The sequence below is a fragment of the Nothoprocta perdicaria genome, unplaced genomic scaffold, assembly GCF_003342845.1.
Source record: "Nothoprocta perdicaria isolate Ctin4 unplaced genomic scaffold, notPer1 scaffold_201, whole genome shotgun sequence".
Taxonomy (NCBI): Eukaryota; Metazoa; Chordata; class Aves; order Tinamiformes; family Tinamidae; genus Nothoprocta; species Nothoprocta perdicaria.
In genome coordinates, this window is record NW_020455217.1 from 287,765 (window position 1) to 307,737 (window position 19,973).

Sequence of the window (19,973 nt, forward strand, 5' to 3'; positions counted from 1 at the left end):
ACCAATTACTATAGTAATGAAAGAACTCGACTCATCTGTGACCTGCTCACAGATACTGTCAGCAGAGAAAGAGGTTAAATTCATTAAATGTGCTCAGCTCTCCCCACAGACCACACATGCTAGGAGAGCTGGGGTTTACTGTAAATGTTGCTGACAGATGGCTGCCAGACATTACAATAAACTTAATCATTGAGGAGCCCATCACCCCTGTCCAGCAGCTGTGTACACAGTCTGTGTGTGTCACAGCAGTTAAACCAAACTGGTACTTTTCAGGAACCTTTCTGTAACCAAGGTAGGACTTGACTGTTTTATTTGGTTTTATTCATCTTTTGTGTGGTCTAGAGTTAAAGGCAGGAGGCTTAAGGAGTGGGACTCAAATCATACAGGTCCTTTTTTTTACCTGCTCTGTGATTTACAGCTTGTCATAGGATAAAATAGCTTGGAAGGGACTTGGAGAGGTCTCTGCTTCAGTCCCTAGCCCAAAGCAGTGTCAGCCTCAGCTTTAAGCATTCAGACTGTCCTCATGGTGAAAATATCTTTCTGATTTGTCTGGAATTCTGCTTTGATATCTTGTGCTTTAAAGGAGAGACGTGAGACACAGAATCTGCAGCTTCTGGGATGTGTTTCCTCTAACACCAAGACTTGAGATCCTTTCCTAGAGCTTCTTCTTTCTCACCTGGAAACTTAGACAAACTCCCTGAGAAATCCCGGGGGCCAAGTTTTCCAAGTCATCTGGCGTRAGTTATTCATCCATCACCTCTCTTCAGGCTGTACAGACCTACTGAGATCCCTGTTTCCATGGAAATCCTTCATCTCTGCTCTAACTGTGGAACTCCTGTACCTTCCAGCTCATCTCCTTTAGTCTCTACAGGAAAAGAACTGTGGGTCCCAGCGGACAAGTTGAGTGTGAGCCAACACATTGCCTTGTGGCAAAGGAAGTCAAACATACCTAGGCCTGCATCTAGAAGTGCTGGCAGGCTGGAGGGGGCTATGTTTTATAGGTAGATGTCTATACAGTGGTAGGACCTTCCAAGATACAGTCTATGGAAGGTGAAAATTCAGGGTATCTTGATGGTGGAATTTCAGCTGATCATGGAAGTGCTGCCCCTTCCTCCTGGGTTTTGTTCTATACACTTCACATGACCTTTACAGTATGTTCCTTGATAATATGCCTGACCTTTTCACATCCAATTAGGAGATTAGCTCAACTGCTGACCAAATCTCATTTTATCTACCCCAGTCTTCCCCCTGCTTCCTGTTCAGCATCTTGGAAACACTGTGCTGGCTCACCAGAGCTGGATGGTGGGTAGTAACTCTGGGGGCTTTCTTGTTCTCAAATGTTGATACCCAGTGCCAGGTTTGCAAAGGGCTCTGCCTCTCCAGTTGTACTTGGGGCATCCCTCACTTCAGAAAAAGGACATGTGCCAGAGGAGAAATAGATTAGTCTTTTTCTGCAAAGGTCACAGGAATATTTGGCAGGCATGGTGYTGCTATGTTCTCATTCAGAATTTCCCCTAGCAATGGCCTTAGGCTCTTGTAGACTTTGCTGCTGTGCAGAGCCCTTTACATTTGCAAACATGCAAAACATATGTAATGCACATTCCAGCTGCTGGCATGAGGGGAGCAGAAAATCTGCCTCCCCACCAGTGTCATTCCTAGTACAGAGGCAACTATTTTGCTGCTAGAGCACCAGAAACCAGGCAATTCAGTATAGTTCAGTCTTTTTGTAGATGTAGAGCTATTTAACTTAATGGAATATCTTCCACCCACACCCCTGTTTGCAGGTTTTATTTAGCTCAAGTGATCTGGAGTTTTGCTTTAGTCTTTCCACCTGGAGTGTTTGAAATAGAGATGGCTAAAATTGGATTTGAAGTCATTAYGTTGAGGCTGCTGCTTCTATTCCTGAGTGAAGCAATAGAGCAAACGGAAATAGATCTCTTCTTTGGTATATGCATTTACCAAGCATCTTCTATGGTACTTTAATTAATGCTTTGAGGAAGTATTTAAATACTTGTGATTTTCATCAAAGCCTGTTAAAGAAAAAGCACATTTCAAGCATAAAGCCAGTTCTTGACTAATGAGAAAAGTATGTGAACAAGCCTATTGTACAAAACTCCCCAAAGATCTACAAAAGGAAAGAAACTATTACTCTATTGTTACTGTTTCCTAGGTTGCCACAATATTGCWGCTCTCCGGTGACCTTGATGAAGTAAAACTATCAGCTCATCAGCCACGGGCCTGGGATAATGAAATCCCGACTTCCCTGTCTCTGGCAATTGTCACTGTCCTAGGATGCCTCAGGTTGAGCTGCACTTGCAGCAGTTACTGGAAAAGGTCTGACTAGCTAACAAACTTGAAGCCAAAGGAAATGCACAAGTCTGTCCTTTTGTAGCAAGGATTAAGCAACACTTATTTCCTGACTGTCCACTCCTTTTTCTGACTTGAAATGCTTGTACCAGTTCTGCAGCCTTGTAGCTGTTGAACTGTAGTAGTGACAGCTGTAAGAACTTGGTCGTTCTTTTCTGCTTGCTTTTGGCTTGTGCTGAAGCAGGTTAAGGCCAGAACTGAAGGGAGTCCTTTGCTGAGCTCAAAAGCAAAGAGAAATGAGTTAGTAGATGCTCCTGAGTTATTGCATTGATGAGAGATTGAGGGTGGGGGCAGTTGGGTAGTTGCCTTGTGGCTATAAATGGTATCTAACTCTTTTGGGATGAGTTTGCTGTTTCATGCCAAAGTACTGCAAGTCTTGCCCAGCCATGAAGTGTTACAGAGTTTAACATATCTTCTTCCCAAGACTTATGGGGGTGATGGGGAGGAGCTGCTGCTGCTGTTCACTTACTGCCCTAGGGTAGGCTGTGGCTCAGGGTTTGAGACAGAGTGGATATGAGAATATGAAAAGTGACAGAGTGCTAATACATTAGGCATTCATTTTGTATCATATTAGCAGTGCTTGTAGTGGATAAGTGAGATGTCATACCGTGTTATATGCAATTATGGGTACGCAGATGAACATCTCACTGAGGAAATATGGATGTACTTAGCAGGGACTGGAGCCTATATCTTAAAATGGCATTAAACTATTGAAAGTGCCTGGGAGAGAAAGATGCAGAAAAATATCGAGTTTGTGAGAACTCAAGATTTCTTATATTATTTTACTTGCAAACTTCATTTTTCCTGTGAGGAAAAGGATAAGTGCCAGCTCAGTTCTTTGTTACACTTTGGAAATCAGTGGGAGAAGAAAAAAAATCATTAATATATTAATGGCTTTATGAAGAACCTTCTTGATCATGTGTTTTTTCTCCAAATTTTCCCAATCGTTTCAGCTTATAGAACTCCCTTGGACTTTGAAGAACATATAAGGGATCTGGTTTAATGGACTTCAGAATCAGTTTTTCCTCCTGTCTCTTTGGTTTCTTCTTTTGTCTTTTTTTCCAATAATTAAGCCTTTTTTGAAACCAGGGAGCCTCGGGGTTGGTAAGCAGTGGAACTTGGGCTGCTAGGGGTGGGATGTCTCCAGTTTCTCAGCACAGCTTTGTAAGGCCCTTGAGCAGTCCAGTGGCTCTTGCAATGAGCCTTAGGTGCTCCAGCCACTGAGGAATCTATGGTAGTACTGACAGGCTCCCTGCACAGAGCTCATCCACCTGGCTTGAAACCAYGAGCTGCAGAACTGATGCTGACTTGAGCTGTGTTCCTCTAAACAGGAGCCACCTGGACCACTTGACTAATAAGGTGCCTTGGACTGAAGGGCTCAGGCTTTACATATTTCCCTGCACAAACATCCTGTGAACCATTAAATAGGAAGATGCTGTTCTTGTGTCTTGTTTTCTGCTCTGTGCTCTCCAGGGAGGTAAATCCAGAGTCTCCTGCTTGCACTTGATTTTAAAAAGTAATGAGGAAAAAGCCAGAGTGCAGAGTGGCAGGCTGCCTTGCATGCTCAGGTAATGGACAGCTTYAGTGCTATTCTTGTATTTGAAAGCATCTCCAGACCGAGTTCAATCCTGTATGGTGGTGCAAAAGGTAAACCTTCTGTTAGTGTTTTCAAGGATGGGATTTTGTCTCTTGTTTCTAGGAATCTCTGTAAGACCTTCATATTGCATATGGTCACTAACTCTGCAGGATCTCAGTCTTTTGTCTCTTCTGCTAGAGAAACCTTCAGTTTCCTCAAGGAACATGGGTTCCTTGCTGGGCTGGACCTGTGCTGGGCTGACCACCATCTCAGCTGTGCCCCAGATTSTTCTTGTTCCTTGCAAGGCTCTTAAAAAGCAGAGACTTAACTTTGTAAAACAGTTTTTCAGTGTCTTTCCTAGCTCCTGGTTTCAATTCCAAATGCTTCACGTCACTGTTTGGAAATCAGCAGGGCTCTTCTCTTTGCTTTGTGCAGCAGGCTCCTTGGAAAACCTCAGCYGCCAGCACATGTGGCTCCAATTAGAGCCTCGGCACAACTCTGGATAGGATGGGGCCTGGCTGACTCTTGGTTTCCCCACAGCTAGGCTGTCCTGCGGGAGCTGCCGGCCGGCTCGCCCTTCCCTTGCCTGCGACACGCTCACTTCCCAGGCGGATTCCCCAAATCAAAGGGAGGCCGAGGGTGGCAGGCTGCAGGCAGCAYGCGCTGGGACCGGGCCGGCTCCTGGGAGCGCTCCAGCCCTTGGGAGAGGGTGACCTGTGGCCTCTGTGTCCCTGCCAGCCCAAGCACAAAGCACATGTCCCAGAGCATGGCCTCGGCCCACTTAATTATCCTTAGGAGACTTCCCGCAGCCCCCGGCTTCTCCRCCCTTGCGCAAAGAATGCAGAGCGGCCGTCTGCAAGACACCATTTTGTGTTTGTTTTGGCTGGAAGTGCCGCGAGGGCTGGAGTGGCCCGATGGGGAGCGCGGGGTGCCAGCCTTGCGGCTCCTGCTTGCAGCTCGGGAGCTGTTTTAATTAGCYGGTGTTTCAGTTAGCCCCTGCAAGTGCAGGGCAAGGGATTTCGGAGAGAACGATAAAACTTTGTCCAGGTCTTGACTATCACTTACTATTGAACTGTATTAGTGGGCAGAAAAGAATTTTAAGGAAGACTTTTAAAAACTATTTTTTCYCTTTAGTTCAGCTGAATTCCTAAGTCAATCAAGATTTTCTCAAAGTTTTTTGAGTTTTTTGCTGTGAAAGCAGTCAGTGTCTTCAGGCATGTAAAAATGATGAGTTTTTGTTGAACAAAAGCTAAGTATTTTGCAATAATTACTGCTCTTATGGGCACTGGTTAGAGTGGGAACAGACTTTTGTTTTTGCATAAATGAACTTGGTAAATCATTTCCTAAATAGCTGTTGCAAAATCAAGTTTAACAGATGTGAAGTGTCTTAAATTCCTGGCATGGAGGAAGGGATCAGAGCTGCAGTAGAGCAGACTGTGCTGTTTTTTCCCTTATTCTTGAATGTTCTTCTWACTGTATCTACTTTAGATGCTTTGTCTTCTGCTGTGTAGCTGAGTGGGATGGATATTCTTATAGGAATAGGGAAGTCAAATAYATAGTTATTCATGCATCTAACCTAAATATTAGAAAAAGCCTTTTCTAACTTTTGTTTTGACCAAAGCGAATCGAGGTAGTGCAGCAGCTCAGGCTGCAGTTGCAGCTGCCACCAGCTGTAGGACGGAGCTGTYGGGTACGCTGAGGTGTTTGCTAACAGCCTACAGGGATTTTGAAGAGTGTGGATTTAACAGAACTGTGGGAGCAAATCTCCCTTCCTAATGAAACTTTCTTCAGTTCCTGGGGTGATGTGGAGATATGTGAAAAATGGTTGGGGATTCCAAGGGGGCAGCCCCAAATGCTAAGGACTGAATTTATTGGTAATGTTTAAGAGAAGTTGTCTGCGGTGGATTGTTCTCATTCTTTCAGGAAAGATGTGATGTGCTTTGACAASTTTTGCCATTCAGTGCTCCTGTCACATCTAGGTGCAGGAAATGTTTTGACATAAATGTTTAAAAGCAGAAAGTGCACCTATCCCAGGTGAATTGGAAGTTGTCCATACAATATTACAGGCTGTGCAGCATAAAAAAAGGAACCCAAAATTTGTAAATCTGGCATTTTTGCTCTRCTATTGTAGCAGTTTTGCCTCGGCAGCAAACTTGCGCTTGCAAGCTCTAGAGAACACTTTGAAGTATACTCCGAGATCACTTTTGACCTTGTGTCTAGTAACTTGTAGAACTAAGGCTGATATGAACAGAGCTATCAAAATAGGAAGAGAAAAKCATCATGAAACAAATTCTTTTAGGGTCAGTAAATGTAAGTGGTAGAGGGAAGAAGTAGACAAGTYTTGATTTGAGGTATGAACAGCAGAAAAATGCTGCATTTCCAAGYTCAAGTTGGTAGACAGTTTCTTGCAGTCTTTCTACACTTACTGGATTATATACGTATTTCTTAAAAGCTGCTGGCTCAAGGAGTGTAAGAGCTAAATATATACTAGTTCCTGGATTTGTTTTAAGAGATGGTGACATTACAGTTTCTAAGCCTGAAGTTCCTGTAACATAGAGAGGCTGAGACACACTGCGAATGTCCTGTAGTCCTATAATGGCTGCAGGTGAACGGCTCTGTTTAGGTTTTGATTTCGTCAAGCGCTTAAAACATTGCTTAATTTAAGCATTTACATCCTGCTTTAAAAGCTTAACAGTGACCTTAACTGTTAAGGTAACAAACTGACTTTTTCAAATAACCCCAGAAACTGTGGGAATCCTCTTTGTGTCTGGAGCAAACAGAGGGTGTCTTGAGTCACAGGAAAATYGCAGGTTGTATTTCAAGACCCATTTTAATTTGTTTCTCAAATTAGTTGGAAGTGGGTGGYTTGGGCTGTCTGCTAAATTTGACTGCACATTTCTCATATGTTGATCTCTGAATCTTTTCTAGGCCATTCCTTCTCCTTCCAGCAGTTAGTAGGTGATATAGCACAATTCATTATTTAATACATATAATCTATATTTAGCATTGCTCCCTAATTTAAGCATTCTTCTGAAGATAATGAAAGATTTAAATCGGGAAGCTCTTAGCTTTTAGCAGAAGACTTTAGTGGTTAAAAAGTCAACAAAATATTTTGGTTCTGTGTATAAGTTTGTCTTGCCAGGCTGTTTATTAGATATTCTCAATAGGTACCTGCCTTTGCATGTTTACATGTTTGGGTTTGGATGGACATGCAAGCGGACTGGGCTTTGTAACAGTTCGGTTGTCTTTGAGTAAAAGCATGTGTGTTCTCCCTGCTCCGGCCTGTGCATTTGCCCTGGTAAAACTGCCCTCGTGCTCTTGGGATGCTCCGTTTAGGGGTGCTAGCTTTTGGGTTTCAATGTCTTGCTCAATAATTCTTGAATTCCGCATGCTTGTGTGGAATGAAAGGCAAAATGTTCTCCCCTGCCTGCAGGGCCTTGGGTGGCCAAGCTTTTGTCCTAAAAACAATAGTGCAAATGCTGAAACAATGAAATGATCCGTGTTCCTCTTGTCCTGGGCCAAGCGCTGTGCTGTGTGTCAGCAGGGCTGGCCCTGCTCTGAAYGCTGTAGCCTTCCAACAGAGCTAGCGCTGGCAGGATGTGGGATCTGCCACGGAGCCTGGGTTCCTGCTCCGAGGACAACAGAGCCGCCTCCCTCGGAGTCGTGGGACCGAATCAGAGTGTGCTCAGAGTAAACAAAAGCAGTTCCCAAGCTGGCCCTGYGGTGTAAGGCATGCCACACAGGATGCACAAGGGGAAGAGTGGCTCCGGGAGGGTTTGTTTGGGCAAAGGCTGTGGAATCTGCTTATTTACCACATTGCTGAGACCCTTGGGAGGCCYTGGGGAAGATCAGCTCCTGTCTGAGGTGATGCTCATGTAGTGGTGCAGGGGTGTTGTCCTCTGCGTGGCTGCAAATCCACCGGGGAGAAGGTGCAGGGCCACCTGTGCCCCACATGGTGCAGCGTGACCGGCTGCTTGTCCCAGACAGCAAACGTGTCTAGCACGTGGCAGGCGTGTGCTGAGGACATGGCAGTATTCGCTGCTGTAAGACTGCAAGCGTAAACCAAGGGGTGAGCTCCCACAAAACCCCTCTTGCTCTAAGCCAGAGGTAGCAAACTGATGCTCTTGCGTTGCCTCAAATCTGACTTGGGTTCCTGAGTGAGGGTTTTAATGACCGGAGAAGATGCTTGTTCTCCAAAGGGTTCCCTACAAGATGCACATGCAACTGGCACAGGATTTGGGGGGAAAGAAGTTGCAGATGTGCCAACAGTTGCTGCAATGGGCAGTTCAATTAAGCTTATTGATCAGTCCATGTAGTGAGTGTCAGCGTGTTAATGAAGGGAGCCCCCAGCAATGTGGGCTGCAGGAGAAAGCAGGCATTCCTCTTTAGACAAAATGTATAATTGCATTTGGCAGATAGCACTTTAGGACCAGAGAATCCAGTACTAAGCTAGATTAATGTTCCTTTTAATGTGGTTGAAAAGAAGCTTTCAGGCTCATTGATTCATGTGGAGATCTGTGAAGAGGAGAGTTTAATCATTTGCAACACTCCACCTAGTTTAGAGCTCTGTTTTTTTAAGTGTGCGTGCACACATGTAGGGGCCTTCTATAGAGGTACTTAGCAAGGTTGGATTTTAACTATCAGAAACATAAAACTTGAGGGATGACTCTTGSAACACAGGAGAGTGGTAGTGGGGAGTGGGTGAATGTTTCCTAAAGCAGGGCTGGTCCTAAAGGAAGAGGAAAACTGTCAAGTGTCCCTTATGGTGTCATTTTTCTGCTTTCGGATAGCTTTTATAAGGCTCTGATTCCCTCTAGTGGTTCTATCTGGAAAAACTTTTTATTTTTTTCCACTTTGCAAATAGTTTGTGATGCTTTCTGCTCTTTGATGTTGCTGTTCAAAGAAACTTTAACTTTGCTTACACTGTGCTTTAAGGTTAAGATTTTTGTTCCTAATCTGGTCTCTTATTTCCACTGTYGAACCATATGCAGAGAGCTATCTCCAGGGCTAGGGAGAAAGCTCCAAGCTTTGTCACACGATATTGGAGCTTGCAAATCTCCAGGCTCCCTTCGTGGTCTTCAAGCAAATTTCACTGTGCAAGTGAACGTTAAGGAAAGGCTTGTGATTTCAGGATTGGCACTTCTGGAGTGTGAAGCCATCTGTTCTACATGCTTAAATACTAGTGTGAAACTCGCTCCCTGTGCATGTRTAGATGTCGCCTTTAATGGACTGCAATCTGTCCATGAACTCAGGCTGTTGGGTTTCTTTTATGCTGTGAAGCAAATGAAGAATCCAGGGAAATCCAAGCCAGCTTTGCTGGTCACAGCAGAGGTAGATCGGCTACCTTGTCCTCTGATTGCCAGCATCTGTCTTGCAGCTTCCTGTTCTGTTTGGATAGCTGAGGCTCAGACGGAATTCAAGAGAGTGGCTGAAGAAAACGTGACTTTGCCCTGCCACCACCGCCTGGGCCTCCTGGAGCAAGGAAGCCTGGATATCGAGTGGCTGCTGCATGTTTCGGAAACAGTGCAGAAAGCGGTAGGTTCTCTCAAACTGTGGTTTGCATCTGCTGAGAAAATGCCCTTAGTTTTATGCTGAGTTTAGGATCAGCTGTTAATCTGAAGAGACTTCTATGTTCTGCCTTGGAAGAAATAATGTGGGAGTGACTAAGGCTTAGAAAACATCATTGACTGAAAGGAATTGGAGACACATACTAATTATTTGATATGAATGTGTCTTATAGTGAAGCAGACACTGAAAATGAGGTCTGCCTTATACCCACATTGTTAAATTTCTGTCTCTGGATTAACCTCAAAATAGCCCTTAAACTTTCCAGCTATGGCCATGTTTTGGTACAACCTGTTTTTAAAACATGTGTTTATGGGTGTGGAAGGGAGATGTGGGAGGGAAGAAGTTTAATATTCTTAAAAATCTGGCCTGGGAAAACTTTAATGAGTTTACTCCAATCAGCCAAAACTATAGGCTGCTTTTGTATGCTATACCATCAGCTGGTGTTCGTACTAGGTTTCTGATACAAGCTTAAATCTTTCCATACAAGCCTGTAGTGTAAATACCATTTGGGTGTGTCTCAGTCAGGAAATCTAGGTTTAATTCTTTATTTTGCTACAGGCTTCATGTATGACCCTAGTTGAGTCACTTTGCCCTGCAAAAACCTTAGCCCTTGGTTTCTGGAAATGCTTTGAGTTTTTTGCTCTTTGTGTTAAGTAACAGTATAACTGGTTAATGAGTGCCTGTCTCTGCTCATCAGGTAATCACTTACTCTGGAGGCCACGTTTATGATGACCTGAACGAAGATCAGAAGGGCCGTGTTTCTTTCACTTCCAACTTTCGTGCTGGAGATGCGTCCTTGCAGATCATATCTCTGCAGTCAAGTGATGCAGGAAAGTACATATGCAAAGTTAAAAATGCTGGGCAATACGAATGGGCTCGCATCACCCTGAAGGTTATAGGTAAGGTGATTTTGCTTTTTTTCCACAGGAAAAAGAAAAGGGACTAGACTGATTTGCGGGAGGCAGATGTATTTCAGTAGGGTATAAATACACAAAGATACTTCATGATCAGATTTCACTGACCACCTCCATATCTGTCTGTCCTTTTTGGCAAAGGACAAGACACAGGAGGAGCTTAAAGAACTGTTTGGAGGTCAGCATAATTATTGTAAAATTGTATAAAACATGGCTTCCCGATAATATCTACAATCTCATGATAATTTAGGATGATAGCCTTGTTGTGTTCACCCTGCCTAGATTTCACTGCAAATTTTAGGTTCATCTTCCAGGATTCGAAGTTGGACTGAGTCGGGTGACTTGCAAACTGCTGGGATTGTTTCTCTTCCTTGGCTTTTGGTGTGCATGCTATCCTCCCAGGGAACTGCTGTGGCCTACCAGATGCTATGGGGAGGAGGAGGAAGAAATGAAGGAAGGGGGTGGGAGAAGATATTCTCTAGGCGGTACCTAAAGCAGTGCAAGGATGAAACCCCGCTGTATTCATGAGACTAACTGCCCCAAAGCACGTTGTGGCATTTCTGTGTCTGTGGGCCAGCCAAGCCCTGCTGCTTAGGCTTGGAAACTGCACCAAGTTGCAGTGCAAGTGCGTTAGCAAGCATCCCTGATGGCTGCTCATGCTCTCTAGAGAAACCAGCTCTCAAGCATCCTGATACTTGTTCTCTTAATAAATAAAGTGTTGTCCACTAAGAAAATGGATGGTGGCATCTGCATGACCTGTGTTCTGTTCCTTTCAGAGAAGCCTTCCAAGCCCAAATGCTGGCTAGAAGGGGAGCTGCTGGAAGGAAAGGACCTTTCCTTGCAGTGTCGGTCTGCATCTGGCACTGCACCCATCTCCTACCGATGGCAGCGCTTAAGTGAGGACGAAGAGAGAGCTGAACATCTCCCACCCACATCAAGAGTCAGTAAGTAAGGTTATCTCCCCGTAGAGCATGCTCAGGCAAGCCAAGTAACCATACATACCTGAACTCCCTGAGTCCTGAGGCTACAAGTCATCTGCCTCTGTTTTCAACAGGGAGCACTTAGTGACAGTGATAGCGATGGTATGCCAGTGCTTCTCACTGCTGCAGCTGCATCATGTCCCATAACAAGGGAGTGTAGTGTTATTTTACTGAGCGTTGACAAATGGTCTGTTGTGAAGCAAAGTTTACTCTTTTGGATTTGATCTGGAAATTGAATCTATTTTTGTCTGTTCTGTGCTCTATTTACCATGCTTTATAGCTTCCTTATTTAAAATTCTGATCTCGTTGTTTTTGTTTCAGATATATCTAATCCTGGGCAAGTCCTCCTAAAGAATCTCACACAGATGACTACAGGTTTATACCAATGCATTGCCACCAATGAGGCTGGGCAAGAAAACTGCGTTGTTCAGGTGACAGTGCAGCGTGAGTATCAGTGTATAACTAGTATATGTAGCACTGAGCAGCATTGCTTCACTCCTGTCTCACCTCTGTGGACAAATTCTATGCCACATGTTTGCCCTTCCATGCTTGAATTACATGAAGCAGTTCTTTTTTTTTCCAAAGTAAGTACAAAGAAAAAGATTGAGCTGTAGAGTTTGCAGAAGCTTTAGCAGTACTTAGACCTGGAATGACTGCGTGATAAACTCTAGTCAAGTGTCAAATCTTAGTGGGTAGTCCATCATTGCAATGCCAAGTTCTCTCCTACCTGAGAGAGTAAACTACCTAAAGACAGCCCAAAAAAGGCTGTCTTAAATGAAAAATAAAAAATGTGGAAGTAAAAAGTTGCTCTGGACAGAATTTGGTTTTAATATGCCTAAGAAAATATAGTCTAGACCCTGGAGTTTACCATGTCCTGTGTGGTTAACCATGTCAAGGGGGTGTATGTGTTCACATAGCAGTGTCCTCGCATATGCATGCAAGCAAAAGGGTGGAGTTGAGCACTGGTGCTAATGACAAATACAAAGAACACAGTTGAGCCTGTTTTTTAGGTGCAACTCTTGGTTCAGATGACAGGAGATAGAACTGCTGTGATAAAGGGCTGCTAATGGAGCAGTCTCTGTTGCGAAGTTTCCCAGCTTTGGAATTTGTCTGTCCAGCCAGGAGTGAAATAACTGCAATAGGGTCATGTAGCAAGGAAAGTCTTTTCCCCTCAGGCATTGAAATGAAAGCTTTTGGGCAGCTTTTTTTGGTGTTTGACCTGAGCTGGTTTAAACCTCACTCTGAATTGATATGTACTCCATAGGGGGGAAAAAAAAAAATCCAGGCAAATCCAAATTAACCCATTTTTATCAAAAGGTTTTGTAGGGAAGCAACGAAGGGCTCACAGGAACTAGCAAGCTTGGTCTCAAACCTTGTTTTGGATGAATAATGCCCTGCAACTTTTACAGGGTGGTCTTCCTTTCTTCCTCCTCTATCCCCAAGTCACTTTTTTCCTCAGTTGAATAATTCATTTTGTAAGTGGATGGTAATTGTTTCAGGATGAGGAGGGGAAAAGACTATTCATGGGGAAACAGTCATACTTGAGACAGGCTTCTGCCTCTAGGACACTGCTGGCTGCCTTGCTTCAGATGTGGATTGCCCTGTCTTGTTACTTCTGCATTCTGTGGCTCTGTAGGAGAGGATTCCTCCTTTTCATGTAAATGCTGGTGCACAGCACTTGGGAGACTTGTCCAGCCTTGGAGAACTGCATATTCTTCTCAGTGTTGGTGTCTGCTCAGTTTTAGAAATACCTTAAGATGAACTGGTTCAACCTCTGCAGGAGGGCATGCTTTAAATTAAACATTGTGTTTTGGTTTAGACCCAGTGATATAAATTCTATAGAGTGGGTTTGAATCTGAGTATACGGACCATAGCGAGGGCTGATCTGTTAATTTATGCATTTGTTCTCTGGACAACAGAGGCACAGAATATTGGCATGATTGCTGGAGCTGTTTGCGGAGTGGTGGTGGGGCTTTGCCTCCTTCTCCTGGTGGTGAGGCTGACCATAAGGAGGAAAGAAAAAAAGAGATATGAAGAAGAGGAGGCCCCAAATGAAATCAGGTAACATTTTTTATTGAACCCACCACCTCCCACCTTCCCTTCTGTTTCATATAGACTCAGCATGATATTAAGTACCACACTCTTACTACTGGTTTCAGTAACCTAGGCATGGGTGTTTGAGGAGGTTGTTCTGAACTTGCAAAGTTACCCTGAACTGTCATTGATGGTATCTTGACTGGGAGAATTATTTTTCTGTAGACAAAAATAGAAGGAATGGCCCTTTCTAGGGCAAGACTAGCATTAACCCTCCCACCTCTCCCAAAGAAGCATATTAAATGGAGTAGAAAATAAAATTATTTCCTGCTTGCAAATCTAATGACTGTTATGCATTTCCTTAGCCCTTTCCAGTACAGAACTTAACAATTTGTCCACTTTTTCTGCAAGATGGATTTGTTTTTTATAGCCCAGTCTCTGGAACAATGAGGCAGGCAGCGTCTGGGTCCTTCTTGAGCCTTCTGAACAACTGCACTTCTGGATGTAGCTTGGGGTTGAAAATCCCCTGAGACTGTGAGCGCTGACGCCTTGCCCTGAGCGCTCACCGCGTGTGTGAGGGCTGCCCCTTGCTCTGCTAAGCAGATTGGTCTCCAGCCAACTGAGCCCAAAGCTCTCTGGAAGGAAAGTGCTGGAATGAAAAAGATATTTCCAGGAATGAGTTCTAGCTGTTCCTGACCTTGAAGAGCCCTATTGCGTTGCTGCATCCTCTTTTCTGTCTGTGAAGGACTGCTTGCCCTCACATGACACCCACGTACCGCTGAGCAAGAATGCCTGTAATGCACTGACAGCTGACGGCCCTGCCTGCTGCTCTGGCTGCATATGTAACCATACTCTGCATATGCAACCRTAACTGTCTTGAGGTGGGGGGAGCTTTTCTAACTAGCCAGTTTCCTTCCTGCTTCTTGATTTGCAATCACAGCTTCAGCCCATTCTTGCATCAGCTGTTCAGCCACCTTTTTCTCTGGGCCCAGGTCTTGCATTTCTCTTCCTCCTCCCATTGCTGCTGGTAGAACTGGTCTCTACTAGTCCTGTGCAAGTGATGTGTCATTATGGGAAAGGATTACAGAGCACATGTGTACCTGAACTCCTTGCACTCATTCCCCAGACCTGGTAGACCAAACAAGAGCCAGGCAAATGCAGCAGGTATTTCTAAACCCCTTTGATCAATCACTGCAGGAACAGAGGGATTTCAACTCACGTTTACAAAGTACAGAACTTGAGAAACCTGGTGCATTGCTCAACCTGCTGGGCAAATGTGCCTGGGTGATGTGCAACTCGAATGAGCAACTGTTCACTGCACCTGCTATTTAGTCTCTCATAATATATAAAGGTTGTTCTTGTCATGGTGTTTGAACCCTGCTTTCTGTCTGATTGCAGAGAAGATGCAGAGGCGCCCAAAGCTCATCTCGTCAAGCCCAGCTCCTCTTCCTCTGGTTCCAGGAGCTCGCGTTCGGGTTCCTCCTCTACCAGGTCGACTGCCAACAGTGCCTCTCGCAGCCAACGGACTTTGTCAACAGAAGCTACTCCTCATCTAACTCCTCCCCAGTACAGCCAGAAGGAGCCAGAGGGAAGGGAGCCTGAGCCAAAGAAAGTCGACTATGCCAACCTGATGAAAATGGGAGCCACGCTGGTCATGGTGCCCGCGCAGAGCCGTGCGTTCCAGACCGTGTGACTGCAGCCCCCAGGAGACCCTGCTGTCCAGAAGCACCTCATACACCAGCTGCATAGGAATAGATGCATTAGCTCGTTACCTTCCTAGTCAGCCTAATTTTAGTCACGGATTATTCACATGGCAAGAAGCCCTCCCACTCAAATCTGTCTTAGACCTTCCTGCACTGATCTTAGTTTTTTATTTAAAAAGATGAGTTTGAGGGAAGAGGGAGCCTTCTTTTTAATTAACGCTTTAAAAAATGGACCAGCAAGCATTACAAAACTGCAGCTGTATAAATGAAATTTAAGCGCTGTATAAATGAAATGAAACCAAACCTCAGGACTTTGTAAAAGGGATCAACAGAGGCAAAATAGCATACAATGTTCTAGGGAGGTTTATAGGGGAGGAGGAGCTTTTAACTAGTTTTAGTGAACTTTCTGAAAGAACCATTGTCTTAGCTGAAGTTCTTGAGGCATCTTCTCTGCTGAAGATTTTCTGCTGAGCCCTCTTATGAGACAGCCCTAAGTTCCCTTCATTTCTGTATTTGGTCTCTTAGTGGAATACCTTTGGAGGCTGTTAACTGCGGCATAAAGGAAATGTAACTCAAGGGCCAGAGATGCAGTATTAAGACATGGAGCTGAAACAACCTCTGTCCTAAAAGGACCTTTTATGTCAAGGAAACAGGTGCTTAATTGTTTGATTTAAGTAATACAACAATAGATATAGACAGGAGCCTGATTCTGCTATTATGGTCAGCACTGGTTAGCACCAGAGGAAACATTTAGAAGATACTATTCCTATTGCAATGCTGTCAATTCACCAATTTGGGGATGAGCCATGTTGCAGAAGCCTAAAGGAGAGCTCTTTCTGAGGCTGAATCAACAGCATCCTTAATCTGACTATCAGGCATTCAGGTAAGAGCAGACTAACAGCACATTGAGGAAAACACTGCAGGGCCCAGAAAATGCATACAAAACTACTAGAATAAAATGTGTGCATTGTCCCATTTTACGGCCAACATGGGGCCCTGCTCTGTTGTTGAGGCTTAAACTGTAGCAGGACTCAAATGAGAGAATCATATAAATATTTTATGTGATTAAATTAGCCAGAATAAGTGTTTATAAGGAATATAAAGTCTCATGCTTCAAGTTGCAAGCCAAACAAGAAATGGTGCGAGATAAGGATGGGCTTCTGCAGGCAGATGTTCCTGTAACTTGCTTTCGTTTACACTTTCCTCTGGACGATTTTCCTCTGGCCACTGCTCCACACAAGACGCTCATCTTATAGGTCAAATGCTTGTAGYCTTAAATCAACAGGCTTTCTATATAGCCTGACTTTTTGGTTTGTGGGATGCAATGTTGTCTTCATTTGCCAAAGGACTCCATGGGAGACGGATCAGCACAGGAGGAGGACACATCTATATTTTGGTCATTCCAGGGATGATTAATATGCTTCTGAGACGCAGCCTTCTGGCTTCTTTAATGAGCTCTTAAAACACTTGCTCTAACTTCTCCAGGGGTACCAACATCTGATCAAAACTGAGCCTTGGATTGTTACTTGTGCATGGGAAGGTCTGAAGCCACTTGCCCTGTATTATCTGAAAGATTCACTTCTCACAAGCATTAAAATGCAACCTAATGGTTGTATCCACAAACCAACCTAACCACCTTTAGGAGGATAGAGGACCAATTGGTTGTGTGAGGGAAGCACTCTTGATCACCAGTTCAAACCAAGGAACCATCTGGTATTAGACATTTGATAAGCTTATGTTTTCATGACAGCTCCTGCTATTGAATGTTATAGCCTTTTACCTAAGGACTGGGCCAGGACATTGCAAAAGTGTGTTCCAGACTCAGCCCTGTCTTGGTAGATGATTGTAGCTGTTGCCACATGGAAGAAGCAACTGTAAATGTTGGGGGTTCTTCTGCAGTTTGTTCTCTTGCTGGGCCTTGAGGTGCCTTGCTGGAGAAGTCCTCAGCAAGAGTATGAGCAGGACTTGAGAGCCACAAGCTGCTTAATATGGTAGCTCACTGTTCAGGAGTGAATGGTCTCTGTGTTCCCCCAACAGATGAGCTGAGGATATGTATTCTATGCATATACAGACTGGAACCGCTTTCTGAGCGAAGTAGCTGTGCTGGAGCAACCAGCAGCTTATTACAAAAGGTAATGATTGAAGCAGTTGTGCTAACAAAGGTCTAGGTATGAAATACTTGGCTTGTTCCTGAGTCATGGAGCAGATTTGTCACTTGTGAAATGAAGGATTCTCTAGCTGCAGCCTGGAGGCTGCTTGTTGTCAGCTATGACGCTTGGAGACAGCTCCTGGCAGGCTCTTTCCCGGCAGCCTTGTGGAACAGGCTGCAGGGCAGACGAGCCATGGCAGCCCTCTGCTCGCTTCCAGCTGCCCTGGAGCTGGGAAGTTGCTCCTGGATGTCTGATGAATGGGAGGAAAGGTTCCTGGATCCTGGGGCCAAGAGGTGAGGCRGGAGCCAGCACTGGAGCCTGCTGTCGTCTTCCCTTGTCCTGTGGGGAAGTGGGTCCTATCCGTGCCAGCCCACCTTGCATCCACTGCCACGCTGGGAACGTGCCACACATTAGGAAGGGCCCTGGGACTTGCTCCTACCAGGGATACCAAGCGTGGGCACTGCTGTGGACAAGGGACAAGTTCCACACTCCAAGCAAATACCAGAAAGACCTTGTTCCAAAAGCATGAGTATTTCATTTTCAAGGGGACATTGTCCGAGTTCTGGATAAGGGCATCAGGAATTCTACAAGGGAAATGAACCATAAGACAAACCATTTTGTAAAATAGTGCATTTAAAGCATTTACTGTCATATACCAATTATTACTAGAGTGTGGTAACACGCATATGATCTTATGTAGCTTTCTTTTGTTTCTCAGCAGCTAAACTGAGCTTACATCTCTCTGACCTGCTATAATTGGTGTATTTGTACTGTGTCTGAACACCTCAGAGGAAAGCAAATATTTATTACAGATTCCTTTGAATTGATGATTTCATAATTTTTGTTTGGTTTTATAAATAAATGTGCTGCAGCAGAAGAGCTACAGCTCAACTAAATTTGTACTGATGCTGCGTCTTTTGTGCTATGGTATGTTTTGTGCTCGAGATGGGTTTGAACAAAACGGTATGGAGGCAAAAATGTGGGCTTTGTTTTTTTCTTAAGCTAACAAGGATTGTTTGTTTACTTAGAATGTCTAAATATGGCAAGTAAGCCACATTTAATTGCTTTTTTTGTCTGCATTACATGACAGTATGAAATATAATGTAGAATTGTGTATGACTGTGTATGGATGGCTTAGATTTTGTCTACAGATAAATATTTTGAAGCATCTAACGGGTATCTTTTTGCAGAGATGTAGGTGGTATTTAGGCTAACTAAACATGACCATGGTTGATTACTCCTGTGATGGCTCAGCTCTCTTTACCCAGGGTGCTTCACGCAGAGGTCTCCCAGCATCAGCAATCTGCAGAAAGCTGTGAGTAAAACTTGCAACCTGGTACTTAAAGCACAGTGACAACACACTGGTCTGCGAGGTGGGTCCTCCTGCTATCTCCCTGATTCATGAGGAAGCGTTATTGCTGCCTCCCTCCCAGTCGATGGCACCCAGACCGCTGATGAGGCGATAAGCATTTCAAGTGGAGTTGTGCAATTGCAGCCTTGGGTACAGTATGAGGAGTATGGGGTTATTTTTAACCTGGATCAGCTCATACTGACACACTGAAGGGGGATAACAAATGGGAAAGATTATCTTGGAAAGGGGAGCACTGCCTTAGAAATGTGTGGTTTTCAGGCTTGAACTGTGGTATGCAGATACTGATATGATATAAATTAAAAGACATTATGAAAAGGAAGCATGCCTTAAATACTCTGATGTCTGTGCAGCTCTGTTAAGAGTTAAAAGGAGAAGCAGCATGTGATCTAAGGTACCAAATGGGTTCTGGGAAATAATGTTGGAAATCATTAAAACAAGAGGTGGGGAGGGAGATGGTTGTCTCTGCCCAGCCCTACTGGGCCTTAATTTGTCTGTCTTGCAGTCAGTGGATGACTTCTGTCAAGCAGAATAACAGCCTGTAATTACTATTGTAATGAGTTGGTGCTTGCCTGCCCTCCTCCCTGTGCTATCTTTTGTCAGGTTGCCTTTGCCTGCCAGCAGCCAGCTGAATCTGTGCATGATGGATTGTGTGCAGGAGCGCTGCATTGCTGAGGAATTCAGGGCCCTGAGGAATTCCGAGCTCCAAGGGCTGTACTCTGGACAGGGTGGAGTGCTTTGCATGTGACAGTCAGCAAAGTCTGTGGTTAATTATTGCCCCCCCACACCCTTGTCTTGAAGGGGAGAGTGGCAGCCCTTGACTTGTCCTGCTGTACCTCCTGTCTAATTTTGTGTCCCGAAGTTTTGCCCCCAAACTGYGCCTTGTGTGGTCACCCGGAGGTCCCAGTTCAGGTTGGGGCACTCTGAGTGGCAGAGCAGAGGAAATGGACAACCACAAACTGCTGTGATGTGTGTTGGACGTTCTGCAGGTCAGGGTGCCCATAGCAGCAGCCACGGGCACATCCTATCTGCTGGGATGTGGCAAGTGGCCTGATAGCASTAAGTTACCAGCTCTCAGATGACCCAAGCTCCCTGCACCATATTCCCTGATAGGATAACTCAAAGTTTCTGTAAAAAGACAAGTTCATATGTATGTTTGTCAGGAGGCATGCACATCATGAAGGGATGGTTGACTGGGGTAAGGTTTAAAGATCTGGGTGCTCCCTACAAGCAGTGGACTTTGAGCTATGAATAGAAGTGCTTTTCTTGGGGGACAAGTTGGTAAATGTTCTTCTAGGCTGTTGTGCTTTTA

General features: G+C 44.6%; 1 protein-coding gene across 2 annotated transcripts in view; it reads left to right on the forward strand.

The window, feature by feature from the left end:
- The window catches only part of CLMP (CXADR like membrane protein), a 36,853-nt gene extending 18,855 nt beyond the window's left edge, over positions 1-17,998 (forward strand). The window contains exons 2-7 of one of the 2 annotated variants that reach the window (XM_026038135.1): positions 9,321-9,478; positions 10,209-10,410; positions 11,202-11,369; positions 11,727-11,849; positions 13,325-13,466; positions 14,838-17,998. In XM_026038135.1, the coding sequence (XP_025893920.1) occupies positions 9,321-9,478; positions 10,209-10,410; positions 11,202-11,369; positions 11,727-11,849; positions 13,325-13,466; positions 14,838-15,132 (1,088 nt within the window). In that variant the 3' untranslated portion in view covers positions 15,133-17,998. Of the gene's footprint in view, positions 1-9,320; positions 9,479-10,208; positions 10,411-11,201; positions 11,370-11,726; positions 11,850-13,324; positions 13,467-13,869; positions 13,989-14,837 lie in introns of those variants that run through there. The other variant, XM_026038136.1, reaches the window with a different exon arrangement.
- The last annotated feature ends 1,975 nt before the right edge of the window (positions 17,999-19,973 follow it).